The sequence below is a fragment of the Equus quagga genome, chromosome 13, assembly GCF_021613505.1.
Source record: "Equus quagga isolate Etosha38 chromosome 13, UCLA_HA_Equagga_1.0, whole genome shotgun sequence".
Taxonomy (NCBI): domain Eukaryota; kingdom Metazoa; phylum Chordata; class Mammalia; order Perissodactyla; family Equidae; genus Equus; species Equus quagga.
Genome location: NC_060279.1, coordinates 17,432,406 through 17,449,720, shown reverse-complemented (window position 1 = coordinate 17,449,720; position 17,315 = coordinate 17,432,406). Strand labels below are relative to the sequence as shown.

The 17,315-nt window shown below is 39.5% G+C and overlaps 1 protein-coding gene across 1 annotated transcript in view; it reads right to left on the bottom strand.

The window, feature by feature from the left end:
• Positions 1-1,472: 1,472 nt before the first annotated feature.
• LAMC1 (laminin subunit gamma 1) overlaps positions 1,473-17,315 on the bottom strand; it is a 116,545-nt gene continuing 100,702 nt past the window's right edge. Inside the window, exons 19-28 of the mRNA XM_046680978.1 lie at positions 15,566-15,771; positions 15,042-15,121; positions 13,157-13,294; positions 12,469-12,613; positions 11,285-11,434; positions 10,909-11,023; positions 9,692-9,891; positions 8,423-8,581; positions 6,087-6,186; positions 1,473-4,500 (exon numbers count right to left, since the gene is read on the bottom strand). Of these exons, the coding sequence (XP_046536934.1) occupies positions 4,244-4,500; positions 6,087-6,186; positions 8,423-8,581; positions 9,692-9,891; positions 10,909-11,023; positions 11,285-11,434; positions 12,469-12,613; positions 13,157-13,294; positions 15,042-15,121; positions 15,566-15,771 (1,550 nt within the window). The 3' untranslated portion in view covers positions 1,473-4,243. The remainder of the gene's footprint in view (positions 4,501-6,086; positions 6,187-8,422; positions 8,582-9,691; positions 9,892-10,908; positions 11,024-11,284; positions 11,435-12,468; positions 12,614-13,156; positions 13,295-15,041; positions 15,122-15,565; positions 15,772-17,315) is intronic.

The window sequence follows — 17,315 nt, the reverse complement described above, 5'->3', positions numbered from 1 at the left end:
AATTTCACTTATTCGTGGAGAGCAGGTATAATCATTCTAGCAGACTCAATACAAATATAAAGCACTCTCGTTGATGACCCCTGGACCAGTGGAGCCTCTGATAGATTACTTACTACAAAGTTTCTTATTTTTCACTCCAACTATTAATACTCACTTCATTTAAACCTGCTTAGTGTGAACAGGCAAAATTACCGGCCATTTACAATTGTCTCTGTTCTGTTTCTGTAAGGTATGGGCCTGGAGAGGCTCTGTCCTTCCTCACCTTAGTAAGGTGCCACTGCTTTTCCACTTCATGACTCCCTGGGTGCCAGGGGTCTTCTTCAGAAATTCCATTTTAAGCCTAATGGAGTGGGGCTGGTGAATTCAGATTTATGAGGGAGCTAGAATGCTTACTTAAGGAGGAAATGTTTGGCAATACTTTGAATCATATTATGCCGACACCAATTTTGGAGAAACTGCTGACTGAAATAAAATAGGAGCCACTTGAAAAATCTCTCATCAGTCTGAGACAGCAACTACAAAGGAGATATATTTGCATCTGAATCAGATCCTACAAATGGGTTAAGAACAGGGTATGTAAGAAAGCTAGTAACTAGTGCCCTCTAAAGCTCTCTCTGAGAAAGTGTGACGAGTTCAGGTTCTTCTTTACAGGTATGGTAGTTATAATGATTTATAAGACTGGGAAGGTGGCACGTCATCCACAGGGACTCGGGGCTATAAACAGAGCACCGAAGAGTAAATCAATGCCTTTCTGCTGTCTCTGGAGTTCCAGAACTCCTCACCTGGCCTCAGGTTACTCCATTTGGGTCAGCCTCCCAGATGGGGTGAAGACAATTAGCTCCTTCTGGCCTGCTGGTCCAGCACATGACTCACTCACTTTCCCTTTTTATTCCATTATATGTTTGAAAGTGTTTCTCATCATCTGAAGAAACTACCTTTAGCCAAAGACATGTGCATATTTAAGAGGTGGAAAGACAACTTTTTACATACATCTGCTAGTTTACAAAGCCCAAATAATTTAAAAATAGGCCCCAGTAGTCATTAATCAAGTATTAAAACTACACCAGGGGGTCTGGTAAATTACAGCCCAGAGGCCCATGGCCTGTTTTTGTAAATAGTTTTTTTGGAACACAGCCACACTCATTTGTTTACATATTGTCCACGGCTGGTTTCCTGCTACAACAGCAGAGAAGTTGTAACAGAGAACGTTATGGCCTGTAAAGCCTAAAGTATTTATACTCTAGCTCTTTACAGATAAAGTTTGCCAACCTCTGGACTATATATACAAAAGTATCCCAATCTGAGAAGGGTAAAAAAAAAATTATATATATAAATATACACACACATACACACATATCGGATTGCTCTCAAGAAAATAAGTAACCCAAAGAAGCCACATGAGCAGCTTCCCTTTCATCATACCTTTCAAAACATCTTCTGTCCCCAGTACCAGACTCAGGACACACCAAATATAAAGGGTTACAAATATTCAGATTTTATTATAAATAAAATACTGGTTTTTTTTTTTTAACATAAAAAATGCCGAGTGTTGCATTTTCTTCACCACCCTGGAGAGCAAGACTGTAGAGATTAAGGCAAACAGCTCAAGTGAAGGCACATATAAAAGGGCCACAGTTGGAATTAAAAGGAAAAATTCCAGGGAACAGCTGTGTATGTTCCCTGTGACACCCAGCATTCTGCAGCAGCCACCCTGTCAATTTTATCACATAAAATACAGATAACTGGAACTATACAATAAAATAATGGCAATATTGCAGGAGTGTAATTAAGGTATCGTCTTATAAAGAATTTTTATTTTAAAAATAAAATTCTGTTTAAAAATACACCATACAGATGGAGGAGAAAAGCAAAAAAAACCAACAAAACCAAGAAATTTCCCCGTGGCCTAAGACTTACTGGAGTGAACCTGACCCAGAGGCTAGATGGAAAACTACCCTGGCAATCTATCTTCAGTCCTTTTCCTGCAACCTTGACCAAAATGTCTCTGTTAGGATGTGGCCACTTAGCAAGAGGAACTAGCTAGGAAACACTGATGTGAAAACTTGGCAAGAAAGAGCCATGCCTCCTGGGACAGCAGAAGAGCCCTGAGAGAAGCAAAGAGTGAAAGCTTAGAGGTATGCTACGTCAAGACACTTGTAGCCAACTCCGGTATGTGAGGAGGAGATGGAAGGGCAAGAACTAAGTTCCACCACCTCTCCCACTCTACCTACATGTAGCCTATCCCTGATGCCCTTCCTTATAGACTTGACCCATCCAGCTCAAATAACTGCCAGAAAGGGCATTTCTAGCTCATTCCGGGCTAGATCCACATTGATGTCAAAGATACCCTTTGGCAAAATTTCCTAATTTCACCCTATCCTGTCAACCTGGCGTTCCTGCTCTGGAGCAGGCATTGAGAACAACCTTGTGCTGCAGTTTAGGATCACCATGAGCACAACGAAGAGGGTTCTAGGTACCTCTGTATAGTGGCTGTGTGTGGAGGAAAGCAGGTTGACACTAGTGTTAGAGAATGGACATGCTGCAAACACAAGGCAAAGAGCAAAGCAATGGGGAACAAACACAATCCGAAGAATTGCAGATGGAAGGGAAGGAGGTATGCAGACACATCATGCCAGTGAAGAGGAAAAATGGAGTGAAAAAGTGGACAGTGCCATTCTAGAAAGAGGACCAAGCATATTTACATAAATTCCTTACTCTATCATCATGATAAACAAAAAAACATTCACACAAAAATATAAATTTGAAATAATTAATAGCACCAGTGTGTCAGATAATAGTTTCTTCCCCCCCCGCTACGCAAAGTACAAAGTTGCATAGTGTTAAAGGCTATATATGAATCTCGAAGGCGGACTGGGCGGAGGAAGGGGTTGTGTGGCAGGGAATTGTCACACTGTGATCTTAAACGAAAACCACAGAGCTGAGGATCAAAAGTTGAGAAGCCCACTAGGAAACTCCACATAAGGCTCTTCCCTCAACACTTAGAGGGAAGGTTCAGAGTGGGTTTAAATCACAAAGTGCAGGAACTAGATGGTGTTGGCAGCTGTGTGAAATACTGAGTGCAAGTATTTGCCACCAGGATTTGGCAAACAATGTGTTTGCGGGATTCTAGAAGATGGGAACATGAGAAGAAAACTGAGGCAAAGGGTCAAATGGTTCCTCTCTCCCCAATGGAAGAAAAATGGATATATGGTAACCTGACAATACAAGTTGCATCTAAATTTTATCCCTTTGCTAGAAAAGACCAAGACAAGGATGGTTGTTTACCTTTTGTTTTGTTTGTCAAGATCTTAGGGACCGACTGTTCTCTGTCAGATAACAACACTAGTTCCAAGAGTAACATACTAAAAAAGCTCTAAGAATTAGTTTAATCTTGAAAAAAACTTTAGTGGTTATCATATCCCTATTTCTTCTGAATAAATTCCATTTGTAGGAATATCAAAAGACGTCTATTGGCGAGTGCAAGCTGCCCACCCAGATTTAAATTATCAGCTGCCCAAAGATGTGGAAAAAGTTTACCTTCCTAGTCAACTATTAACAATTGAGAAAATGTTCAACCTACTTCTGCAGTCTCATATTCTCCTGGAGACTGTCATAAATAATTGCATCCTTACCCGTGGATGGCTCAGTGTCCTATACTCAAAATAGCTAAAACAACTGATGATGGCTCTCGACATTCTAAACGACCAATACCTTTGGCACAGGATGTTTGTTTTCTTTAGCTTACAAGGAGGAGGGGCAGGAGATGCAGGCGCACGTTCTTTATCTACAGACTGGATATACTGGCCATCACAATGCTACTATTAGTAGCCAAACTTTCCTTCATAGAAACAAGAGTGTTGAGACTGAGGAGGTTCTGCTGGTGTCATTGGGAAGGGGAGGGCTACTTGCTCAGCCCTGGCATACAACGGTTCCCACGAAGTATTTATGCCACTGTACAGTGACATAGGATGCCACGTCCTTACACAACTCAGAAGGGAAAGTGTGGGTAAGGGAGCGCCATAAGTGGAAGAGAGACTTTATTGGATAAAACCCTTTGTTCCCGATTCACGTTGTTTAATTTGCTTCTCTTTAAACTTTGTGACTTTTCCTGGTTCAAAAGGACAGTGGTGGAGAGCAGCTGAGAAGTGGGGGTCTGAAATGTAATCTTTGTGTTAAGGCACTCTATGGCCTCACAATGGCTCCCCGGTCGGGGGGTGCTGCCTTCCAGCCCTAAAGGAAGACGCTAGGGCTTTTCAATGGACGGCGTGTTGAAGCAGCCAGACGGTAAGGTCTTCTTGATGTCTTCCAGGTTGCGAATGTCCTTCATGATCTCCTCAATATCTCTGTTATAGTCCATGATGGCAGCCTCCTGCTTCTTGGCTTCATTCTCCAGGTCCGACACCTTCCTGTCTAGATCACTGACTTTCATTTCATCTTTGGCTTTGTTCAGGGTGCCTTCAATCTCATTTAGCTTATTCAGGTCCACTGTGTCCAGCTGCCCTGTAGAGTCAGAAAGGACACAGAAGAGAACAGACGCACTCAGTAAGAATTATAACATCACTCCACAAGTTCCTCCACTAGCCTTTCTATAAACGAAGCCTGGCAGCTGCCACTATGCAAAGGCAGCCTGCAAATGTGACTTGCAGATTGTTCATGTAGTACAAGGGCGTACACAACGCAAACCAAGTACAAACACTTGACTGAACCCAGCGGGGATGGGTCACAGCGTATAACGAATATTGGGCTTGATGTTTTTTTCTGAGAAAATGATTTTTGTAAAAGGTTTTCTAAATACACAGCTACCATGTTTCAGACCTTAAGCCTCACTTGAAGTTTCGAAGGTCATCTGGTAACATTTAATACCTTTTTCATGTTTATATATGTAATCTGTCAGTCATGTTAGTGCCATGTAAGGAACATAAACATCTTTAAGCTAGAATCCTAACCCCGCAGCTTTTAGATTCCGGGGAAGCTGGGTTAGTTCTGGGAGTCATGCCCTGCTCGCAGGAGTCAGACACTATTAGTTGCCCTCCTACGGAAACGGCCAGGGTTGAAATGCTGCAATAATTTCAGCAAAGCTTCACTTTAAAATTAGCAAGAAAAAGAGGTTCTTTTGAAAAGAATTGCTTCCATAATAAAATGAAAGCAGACAGCCACACAACGGCTAGCACTCTATGCATCCTGTACTTAACTAAATGCCCACGAGACCATTTTACATCAGCAATGCTCAGAGGTTAAGGAATTTGCCCATCTCCACAGCTTACAGGCAACCAAGTGAGATTCCAACCCAAGTCTAACTTTAAAATTCAGCTCTTTCTGCCACAAAAAGCATACTTTCTAGCATACTTTCATTTTAAAATCCATCTGCAGGCCATAATTTATTATTCTTGACATTTGAGACAGATAAAAAATATACTATCCCCCATCCCCCAAACAAAACACTGACCAAATTCTAAAGGCCAGCAAATGAGACTACAGTGCCTTGCTCCAGGGCTGTAGTGGCTACAGTATGACCACTTTATACTGGAGGCTGGTGACAAAAGTGCATCTGTCCCCTAATGAAGGCTGCTCCCTATCAAAACGGATTAAAAGAGCTTTTCAGTATGCTTCTATTTCCTTGAAAATTTAAGCTCTCTCTCTCTCTCATGGGATAAAAACATCACCTCATCAGATTATCCTTTAATTAGCAAACGAAGAAAATTCCAGGCAGTGAAGTCACCACCAGTTTAAAGTGCTCTTTTATTCTATCATTGAAATCCTTCAACTTTAAATCCTCTAAAGACACTCTGCTGGCAGGATGAGCTAAGAACAATTACTGTTCAACTGTATCATAAACCTCGACCATAAATGGGCCACCCCAGCTGGCAGCATATCTTCAAAACTTTATAAGTTCTCGGACCAAGGTCCGATTCCAATACTCAGGTCAGATTCCACGGAAGGATCTGCTAAATATTTGTTTATTGAAGTCATGATTCAGTTCACACAATATTCACACTATAACATCTGCTTTTGAGTCAATTACACCAGATGCCAAGGATGGTACAGAGAATTCAGAGACTGCCTAAAATGACCCTACAGCTACTCACCCAGCTGCTCCAAGAGGTCATTAATAAGGTTGAGGAGGCTGGTAGCGGAGTTTTTGGCCTTTCTGGCATTGATCTCGGCTTCCTGAGCAGCCTGTGAAGCCTGTACAAGTAAAAAGGATAAATGACACAAATAGTCCTGATGGTATGTTCTCATCTTCTTGAAATATTTTTTCCCCAATGAACCAAAAAAACTAATTTCCAGATGCCTTCCCCTTTCCTAACTCATGAAAAGACAATCTCTCATTGTTTAATTTTTTTTGGTCATATCTTCATGTTCAGGATGTCACTATTTTTAATTCATATAATAGTCATGAACAGGTATTCAGTTTGCCTGCACTGACTGTATTTATATTTCACAAATCAATATTATCTCCTTTTTTTACTCTGGAACACATGAAGATGTATTCATAATAAAATCCATCAAGCAGAAACAAGTTATTTTTTAAGGATGAGTCTAAAAACTACATTTTAGAACTAAAACATGTCCTTCAGAACCGTCTTAGGGACTTGATTAGAAATGTCCTATTCTCAGGAAATTTTCATAATCAAGTGACACTCTTCTGTAACTCCCTCCCCCCCTGCAAACACATACACACACACCCAGACCCCAATTGGGGTAATACAATTTACGCTTAAAAAGTCAACCAACGGTAAATATATTTGGGAAAATCCCATGAAACCTGAACAAATACACTGTGCATGAGTCACAGGAAACAGCAATGGAAGAGGAAATGTCTAAATATCAGAAAACAGATGCTTTCACAAATAAATCCAGTCAGGATCTAAATGAGTGGCTTTGAGCTCCCTACCACATAATTGTTTGGCCTAGTTTTTGGGTCAAGACAATGCAAAATTTTTGGATAGAAGGTGAAAATTTAAAAAAGAAAAAGAAAGCAAGGGAAAAAACCTTCACAAATAAATCATTAATCTCAGTCCAGATCACAGCTGTTCTTATTGAGGCTTCGCAGGTTTTTCTGCGAGTATACTAGGAGCAGGGTAAAGGACTTAGTTAAGGTCTGCTGAGAGCAACACTACTGCCTTCAATCTGTCGTCTCCAGCCTCCTCTTCCAGAACAACCATAAGCCTTCACTCTTTCTGTTACAAAAAATATGTTCAGACTCAATTGGCCAATGCTGACCTTTCAGGGTTGATAGAAATATAATTGGGACAGTGCAAGTGAGAGTGCTTTGTGCTCCTTAGAAGTTATTTACCAAAAGGAACAAAAACATTAATCTTTTTTCCACCCTTTGAATTGAATCCATACCCTTTGTGGAAGCCCATAGAGAACATATCCTTTCCTCTTTCAACAGGCTCTAAATCTAACATTTCTACAACCGTATTAAAAATGAAATCTAGACACCCTCAGCACAAATGAGAAATACATATTTTTACTATATGGGAACTTGGACTTGAGCCATACCTTGCTACAGAAAAATAGGACAATCCACACACACACACACACAAACCCCAAAAAAGCACAATGAAATAAGGTGTTTGCATAGAAAGGCTTCCTGTAATCATTTCCCTCGAGTCTTCTTTACTTAGATTAATAGGCTTAGTATTTCTCCTTTCCATCCCAGGGGAAAATAATCCACAGTGAAGGGTCTGTTCTTTAGCAGGAGAGGAAGAAGTGTCCCTTCCTTGCACTGAAAGTGCCCAATTAAACAAGTTCACGTCTGTCATTACTGTGATTGTAATCAGACTAAACTGGAAAGGAATATTTCCATTGTGACTCCATTAAAGTCTTTCAAAAGCAAAACACAACATAAAACAGAAAAATGGACCCTAGTTCTTTGTCGGGCCATGCATTCACAAGTCAACTTTGTTACGAATGGTGTTATGTAGACACATCATCACAAAAGGAAGATTAAATTGGATATTAAGTTTAGTATGTTTTGTCATCTTCAAAAACGTCCTTTTACACTAGAAATTGATCTTTGCCTTGAGGGAGCAAGTTGCTGGGAGAACAAGAGTAGGAAATAAATTAACTTTTCATGGTATTCCTTTTTGATTTTACAACATCTATGAATTACCCATTCAAAAATATAAATACATACTTCTAAAAGTCCTACAACCTCAAATGTGTAAAACAACATTTTGCTTTTAACTCAGAGTAGCTTTGGGATAGGACAATTGTGCAACAACCTGGCAGAAAATCCAAATTCTTTGTCTTCTATGTAAGTTACTAACCCAATTCTTGACCAGAAAATGCAATGAAAAACAGAAGATGAAATATGAATGAAATATGAAAGAGACTCTTCTCAACAAGTTGGGGATCTTTATGATTAAACACCCTTCACTTCCTGCCTATGAGCAAACAAGCCAGAATCACTTACCATCCCTGCCATCATCATATCCTGGTCAGCATCATCTTGTTTTTTCTTCAGCTCCTTTTCTGCTTCCTGTAGTTGTTTCAACATATTGTTCACCTCGTTATCCAGGTCTGTAACCTCTGCAAAAGTCCTTTCAGCTTCTGCCTTCGTGCTGGTAGCATTCTAGGCACAAAACAAACAATTGCTAATGGAAAAAAAAAGCTTTCCTTTTTCTAAAATATGCTCCCACTCCTTTTAAAATCTGTAAAATGGCTCAAAAAATACAACCCAGAAAGAACACAGCAGTAATTTATACCATATGTTGACTTATTTATTTGGGCTCCAAACAGCAGTAATAAAAAAATAACATTACCACCTAACATAATAGCATTTTATATTTTATAAAGTACTTTCATTTGTATCCTCTTATTTAATCCTTAAAACTTCCTGTTCTATTATTGCCATTTTCAGTCGAGGTCATACAGCTAGCAAATGATAAACATTTAAACGGTGTACACTTGCCACCACACCATAGTGATTAAGACTCTTTCATTTGGTTAATTTTTAAATTCAAAGCTAGTTTTGTTCTACTTAGCAGTTTATCGTAATGGACAAAAAGACCATAATCCTGAAATATGAGTATTTTATAAAATATAATTAATCCAAAATCCAACTGTTCTAAAGAAACTAAAAAATGTGTGATTCTCGAACACATAATTTTAGAATCAGCTCCAATCTCCCCTTCAACTAAAGCAATGAGATTGACCTTCAAGTAGGAAAAAGCCAGCCTACAGAAATTATTCTTTAAGATGAGCAGAAAGAATCCTAGCAGTGGCAGCTACAGAAATACTAAATAGGTGGGGCTGAGATACAGCAATATGCTTGAAAGAGCAGCTCGAAAGTTGTACTGACTTGGCACTCTGTGCAAGGTTGAAAAAAATGTCAACTGTCCATGTCAAAGAGCTGTGTTTATTCAGGAAGAGTCTGACTTTTTGGTGGGAGGGGGCTCTATGGCTCCCCGAAGCCATCTCCATCCTCACAACGCACACCCCGCCACTGAGACATGGTAGAAATTTTAAGGTAAAGGATGATTTCAATGATTCTCCCGCCTCAGTCAAGGTGGTTACCTATCCTAACACCGAGTAAAAAAAATAATAAACGACGAGGATGGTTTAAGATAATTTTACTGGAGTCAAGGAAAAACATTGCAAAGGCTTTTTGGGGTCTGGAAAGAAAGTGGACAATGGTGAGAGAAATCTATGAGCAAAGACTTTATTTCAGAGAAATGCACACCTTTTGGACAGCGCTGGCGATCCTCTCCGCCTCGTGGGCCTTGTTCTTAGCCTCAGTGGCGTCGGCGGCAGCGTTGCCCAGCGCCAGCTGTGCCTCCCTTGTCTTCTCGTTGGCTTCAGCTATGGTCTGGTTGATGGCAGGAATCCTCCGGAGCGCCTCCTCGGCAGCAGTCTTGTTGTCGTTCACGCGCCTATCAAAATCTGTAACAAGTTCAAGGAATGCATGTGAACTAAACTCTCGGCAAGCCAAAAGGGACCCTTCAGGGAGCTGCAATGGGATTTTGTTATATGAACAACGAAAGTCAGGGGAGAAAAACAAAAAACAGCATGGACTGAAATCCTAGAAGAACAAAGCACACAGCCCTTCACGGAAGATTCAGATGAATGAACATCTGTTTCTGGAAAGCAAACTCTTACTTGAAAAATTTATTTTTGCACAGAGCACTGAGGATGTCATCACTACCACCTCAACCAGTATTAAAAGCTGCAGTTTATTCAGTGTTTACTACGTGTTAGGCGCTGAGGGAAGAGCTTTAGGGCCTGTGATGCAGGCAATGTATCATTTTATATGTGTGAAAATTGAGGATTGAAGAGGCAGACGATTTCCCCAAGGAGTCACAGTACACAAGAGATGGATCAGGGATTCTGACTGAATCCCACTGACACCACAGTCCACACATTCAACCACTGTCCTGCAAGGCTTCCATGTTTATAGAACCTACGGCAATTTTATCAGAGCGGAGTCCAGGGCCGCACACTGAAGTGAGCACCTTTCTTTTTTATCTTGGGTGAGGAAAGAAACACAAAGATTGAGATGCAACTGGCAGAGAAAATTAAAGATAATCTCCATTTACCAACATAAGTCAGCTAAATAGGCATATTTTGGTTACATGAATTATCCTAACATAAAAAAAATTCCCTTTTTGTGGTTTTCATACCGAGGAATACAGGGGTAAAACCACATGAGCTCTGGGATTCCTCTTTGAAATGCTTCAGCACAAAAAAAGTAGGGTGGGTGTTGGGGGACAAAGTAAGTGTAGTAAAAATCATAACTGTCGAATCTGGATGAGAGGTATATGGGATTTTTTATACTATTATCTTTCACATTGTGTATGTTCAGAAAGTCGCATGGTAAAATTTTTTTTAAAATAAAAAAAAAAAAGGAAATCACCCTAATGGAGGAAGCATACAAATTTATCCTATTTGACCCTTTCATACCTTTCAGGTTGTTGAGAATGTCATTGGCTTCTTGTAACGTATTTCGTCCCTTTTTAGCAGCTTCTTCTGCAAGAGCCTTGGCAGCATCAGCTCGGGCTAGGAGCTGGTCAGCAGTCTGCAAACACATGGCAGATCAGAGGACAAACCCTCCAGGGTAAATCCCTTCTCTCTCCTAAGAGGCCAGGCACCCCTAAGCCACCATGCTGAGACATCCCAGCACACAGCCAGCTGGGCCTGGGCATCCCACATAAGGCCCTCCTCTGAATACTTGTGGTTTGCTGTTTCTGCAACTGTGGCGACATGACAGACACAGCTTCCACTTGGACAGTTTCAAATTCTGCCTCAAGAAATGAAGCAACCTACATATCAAACCAACCTGCTGTTCAGTCTTTCCCTTCTCCAGAAGGTTCTTTACTTCAAGTTCCTTCCCTCTCATGTCCTCTCTCAGATCCTCATAATCTTTCAACTTCTGGTCAATCAGACGGTCCAGATCCTCAGCTTCCTTTTTTATTTTATTTGCCTCATTCTGAGAAAAGCAATTAAAATCATTACATTTTAGAGAAAATAAATTGATGAAAAAGGAAGCTTAATAACTCAATTATATTTAACATTCAATAGGTATTTTTGAAAGAACAGTGCAGGTCAAGGTTTTAAGGATTCTTTTTTAAAAACTGAGGTGTACTTTACACACAGTGAAATGCCCAGTGTTTAGTGTGATGAGTTATGACAAATATATTTACCCCTGTAACCAACACCCCAATCGAGATACAGAATATTTCCACCCCAGGAAATTCCCTTGCATCTCTTTCCAGTCAATTTCCACACCCATCTTTCCAACAATACAGCTGCCACTGGTGTGGTTTTTATCATCATAGATTAGTTTTGCCTAGTCTCAAGTTTCATATACGTGGAATCATACAGTATGTACATGTCTGAAGAGACCCAAACCTGTATGGTAAAAATCAAGTCCACGCCTCAGATGTAAGAAGTCAAACTTAACAAATTTGAAGTTTAATGTAAAAAATACACCATTTATACTGAGCCTGGTATGAGGGTTCATGATGAGAGTACATATAAAATAAAATATTACCAATCTCAAAATATTTTACCTGCCCCAGGGCATCTTGATACAGTTCTTTCATTTAAACCATTCCCCCTCATTTCTTTCTCATTCTTAAGCAGATAGTGCCTGGGAGTAAGGGTCTAGCTGTAATCTGCTTTAATTAATCCAGATATATTATAATTTGGATCTCTATATTAAAGATTTAGGAGTGATTATGCATATCACTAAAGTCGTCTTTGAGATTTAATGTTTATAGTCAGAGGATTCTTTACCTCCATAAGGTCTATGAACATATCTAAAATAGAACTCAGCTTTACCAGGGAGTAAGTTGGAGGACAGAGGAGGTGGGTGCTAGTGACAGCTGCAGCTATCTAGTGAGAACAGCTCTCACCCAGACCGTGAGGGGGGTGTGTATGTTTGGGGGTGAGGGTGGGGACTGTGGATGGGTGATGGCAGTGACAGCAGAGCCCTCTGCATACAGGCTGTCCAGCCCATACCTCCAGCGCTTCTGAGTCCACAGGAGTCAGCTGGGCCACGCTGGCGTAGATCTCCACAGCTTTGTCACCAGCCCTTTTGGCCTCCTCGTGTACTCGGGCAGCTTGCTTCTCTAGATCCTCTGAGATGTTCTTTGCTTGTTCATACCTAAGGCACAAAAGACATGATTTAATGGAAAAGTTAGTTGCTATTAGCATCTTAATGTTACCCAGGTTCATTCCAGTTTAAATCACTGTGACTATTTCCAAACCTCAAAGAAAACACTATATGAAAATGCTATTACTTAATACCAACACAGTTTAAACTTATATTTCATCTCATTACTTCTATTTATAACATACGGTTTACCATATACTTTTTTATTTTGGATACCTTTTAAATATTTGTAGCTCAAGTATATTTTCTCTATTTTATGATTTTTTTATCTTCTTTTTTCATTTATGCAGAATTTTAAGGATCATGGCTAGTCTTGTTTCCATTCTCTGCAGCTAGAGTAATTAGATCAAATAAAATCTTGATGGCTCTACATCCTGTGTTCTAATTACTGTGCCATTGCAAAAGCATGATTAACAAAAGAATCTTACTGCATGAATGCATGCCCTGAATCCACCACCCTTTAATTTTTCATTGAACTGGTGTTATTTACAAGAACAACTGAAGGGCTACAAGCCACTTTTAAATTACACTCACTTTCTATTAAGCTCTTCAATCTCAAATGCTGTTTGGTTTTCTCCTGCCAGTGTCCTCAAAAGCAAATTATACGCTTCAGTTGATGTCTCATTGGCTGTCTTTGCCACTCGTACAATGTCATCGGCTTCTTGTTTATGGCTGTATAACAAAAGAACAAATAAACCATGAAACAGAACCATCTAATAGAGAAAGAAAAAGCATTAAGGTAATGCTTACCTTATTATATATACATATACTAATGTGGGCAGAGTTCTACAAATACTGGAAAATCTGGAATTTTGCAATCATTTCAGTGGGGCTGAGTTTACAAACAGCATTCTGTAATCTGAGAAAATGTTATTTTCCAAGAAAATTAATGGTATAAAATTTATGGGGGAAAATGTTTTACATTTCTTCAAAAAATTACTTTTTTTTTGTGAGGAAGATTGTCCCTGAGCTAACATCTGTGCCAATCTTCCTCTATTTTGTATATGGGACGCTGCCACAGCATGGCTTGATGAGCAGTGTGCGGGGCCATGCCTGAGATCCAAACCCACAAACCCTGGGCCACTGAAGTGGAGCGCATGAACTTAACCACTAATGCCACCAGGCTAACCCCCCCAAAATTACTTTTAAATATAGTTATTTAAGAGTAATTGATATAAAAAACCATTTATGTTAGCCAGAACTCATTTATCTAGTCATAAACACAAATCCCAGGGCTAATCTTTAATCACTACTCTGGTTCAGTCACTATGTAGTCTTGAAATAGCTTTGATATTCAGATTTCTCACATAGAACCTAATCACTGGCCAGGAAAAGCAACTCAACAACAAATGGCAAGGAACGTGTCAACAGGGACTCCAGCCCAATAGTGCATTTTAGCTGGGTAACTGCTAAGGTTTTTTTTAGCTCTAAAATTTCATATTACATTGTCGTGCTGCAATACGTGGCCATTCTTTTGGGTATGATAAACTTTCCTTCCAAATTCATTTATGAAGTACACCAGAATTAATTTTTCTCCAAGACCTAATTTTCCTGGGAGCTTTCCATAATGTTTTCAGCTGTCTTCTTTTAATCAGAAAATCTGGCTTTGAAATCATGAATGTTCTATGAACTAAATTACACAGTTTACACATTTACAGTTACAAAGAACAGAAAAGGAGCACCAGTTAAAGCAAGAAGCCAATGTAATTGCTCTGGACATTGAGGTTAAAATTCTAACATCAGGCTTTCCTAAGCACCCTACAGCCATGAGGTTTACTAGCTGTTCTGCAATGCTTTCAACAAACATTTATGAGTACTTAGTGCATGCCAGACTGTTTCAGGCATTGGGACTTCTGCAGTGAATAAAACACACAAAAATGCCTGCCCTCATGGAGCCAACATTCTAGTAATTTTATTTAAAAAAATCTTTTTTAACTTGATGCCCTCCACAATTTAAAGTCTTCTTAAGAAATTACCTTACACTTAATAAAAAAGTCAGTAATAAAATGGTCTGTTTTCTTTCAGGGATTTTCAAAAGTACTATGGGGGCTAGTAAATGTTCTCTATTGAAACTTGAAAACTATACATTTCTGTTAAAAATTTAAAAAAATAATAAATTGTACTGAACTTCTTAGAGTTAACTATTAACTTTTTCAAAATTAAAAATCTAAAAATGTTATGGTTTTCTTTGAGATGTGCAAATCTAACTTCCCTCTAAACCATCATATTCTAATATTCAAAGTAAATATTTTAATTTCAAAGTAAAGGGAAGAAAAGAGTACATTTAGCTGGTAACATTTCAGAAAAGAGAGCAAACTTTGCAAAAGTGGGTTCTGTGGAAAGTGTCTGTGGGTATAGAATAAGATGACACGTAAACACCACGAGGACAGCCATAACTTAACCATTGTCTGGAGGTTACCGTTCAGCAAGCTTTCGCGCCTCTTCTGCCAAAAGAGTCATGTTGTTTGGGTCCCCCGTAGAGTCTGGCTGAGTGATCGACTTCAGAGGAAATAAACAAAGCGCTAATCTCAAAGGACTGAATTATTTAAATTTAATAAAGCAAGTGTCAAAAGTAAATTTTCATTAGCATTACTTAGCAAAAAGAAGGCCCCTCCTTAATTTCAGAGACTTTTACTTAATATCAGCATCCTTGACTGCAGACTATTTCTATTTTCCATAAAGGATAAAGAAAGCCTAAATTGACTGCTTTCATAGAAGGAAGAAAGCTAGAGAAAGGACCCAGATTGTCCTTTGGTTTTTAGCCAGTTCATGATAACTATTTCATGACAACTATGAGCAATGTGGCTTTCTTGCTCCATGCTTAGAGACAAAAAGACACAAGGAGTTGATTTAGCTGAAGCAGCACTCCACTGCTAACAGACTTGCTACACGTTACCAAGGGACTCCCCCCTACCCCCACCTCAGACCTTTGCAATCACTCACCACATTGGCAACAGCAATCTTTGCTTTCTCCAGTTCTCTGGATGCGATTTCAATTAACTGCTCTGTGCTTTCTACCCGGGCACGTGCTTGTTCAGCCAAGTTTCCAGTCTCTTCAATGGTATTCCGGATATTCTGTAAACGGCTAATTTGGCTAGATAAGGTGTTATTCACTCTCTGGAGGCGATCCATCAGATTTTGGTCTACATCTGCAATGGCATTGCAGAAGAAAGTCCATAAATTATCTGAAGTGGGGGACATACCTCATATGAAATCCTAGGCACCACTTCTCTTTATGCTTCCAAACACAGCATCTTTCTGACCAGTTTTCCCTAAGCCCATCAGCAGACCTGGTCAGCCTTTACTGTGCCCAGTAGTACCTCCATGGTTACACTGTGTGCCTGTCTGTCCCACTTGACTATGAGCTCCTCCTTCATCACTACATCCCCAGCCTAATATGGTGACTGGCCAAGAGAAGACACCCAAGAAATGCCTGATGAAGGAAAAATTGATATTCAAGTGCATGACAGATTTAGTCACAAAAACACAATGTTATTAAAAGCACTACCAGTTCTAAGAACTGGACATTTTTCTAAACTGGGAAAAAACTACATTCAAAACAGATGCTCAAGTATGGCAAATTAAATTCATTTTATATTTTAAACTAAACAAACTCTTGCTGCCACCCTTCACTCCCTGGCATATTCATGTAATTTCTTTCAAATTGATTTCTGCTTTTGAACAGTTCTTCAAATTGTTATTAATTACGCCCATTCAATTTAAACCTCAATCCTGGGTCCTAATAAACCAAGAGATAAATACAAGCTCATGCAAATATAATTGTCATCATTAAAATTCTCATGTCATTCAGTTATATTAATATACAAGAACCATAAGTCAGTCCTATTCAAAATTGACCAGTTCTTATTTCAGCATGATGCTTAATATTGGCATCCAAATTTTCCAAGGACTGTAAAAGAGATGACAGGTCAAAGTTAAGGTCAATAAAGACGAATACAAGTTTGGAAAATAGCAACTTGTAAGTAGGGCCACCAAACACACGTGCAAAGTTGGTGTGCTGCAAAACTCTTGCCTAACTATACACAGTGGGCCTGACTGGATGATTACTTAAACAATTTTTTGATAGATTTTTAAGATATTTAAGAACATTTTTAAGGAAATACAAAAGATAAAAACAAGGTGAAATCATGGAAAAATCATTCAGATTTAGGAAGCATAAGCAGCCAATGAAGTTATGGAAGCCCCTTCTCTTGAGACCTTCAAGATACGGATCTCTCTGGCCAGTTCTTTAGAGACACAATAGTATGTGAAAATAGTATAGATGACCTAACTGGTAAGATCACTTCAAATGCCTTCAATGCCAAGTGTCTAACAGCAAGATGTAATTGCATCATGTAGTCTTCTTTCAAAGCTACAGAATAAACCCAAGTTTAAACTGCAAGTAAAAACACAGGATAATCTGAAAAGATAAATCATTATGACGATATTTTTATTCTTGGCTAGATTGAACCTAAGTAGGAAAGATCAGCCAAGAACTTCACGAATCTGGTCTTAGTAGGAATGGATTTCAACCCAGCTTCACTATGGTGCTCCCAAAGCTATCAGAAGGAGCAGCCCACTATGCTCCCCACCCCCCAGGTTGCTGGAGGGGAGGTATGATGGCCATGACTCCTATCAGAGCTTCTGTCCAACAGAATCACCTGCTTGGGCAGAGGAAAGCAGGTAGTCATTG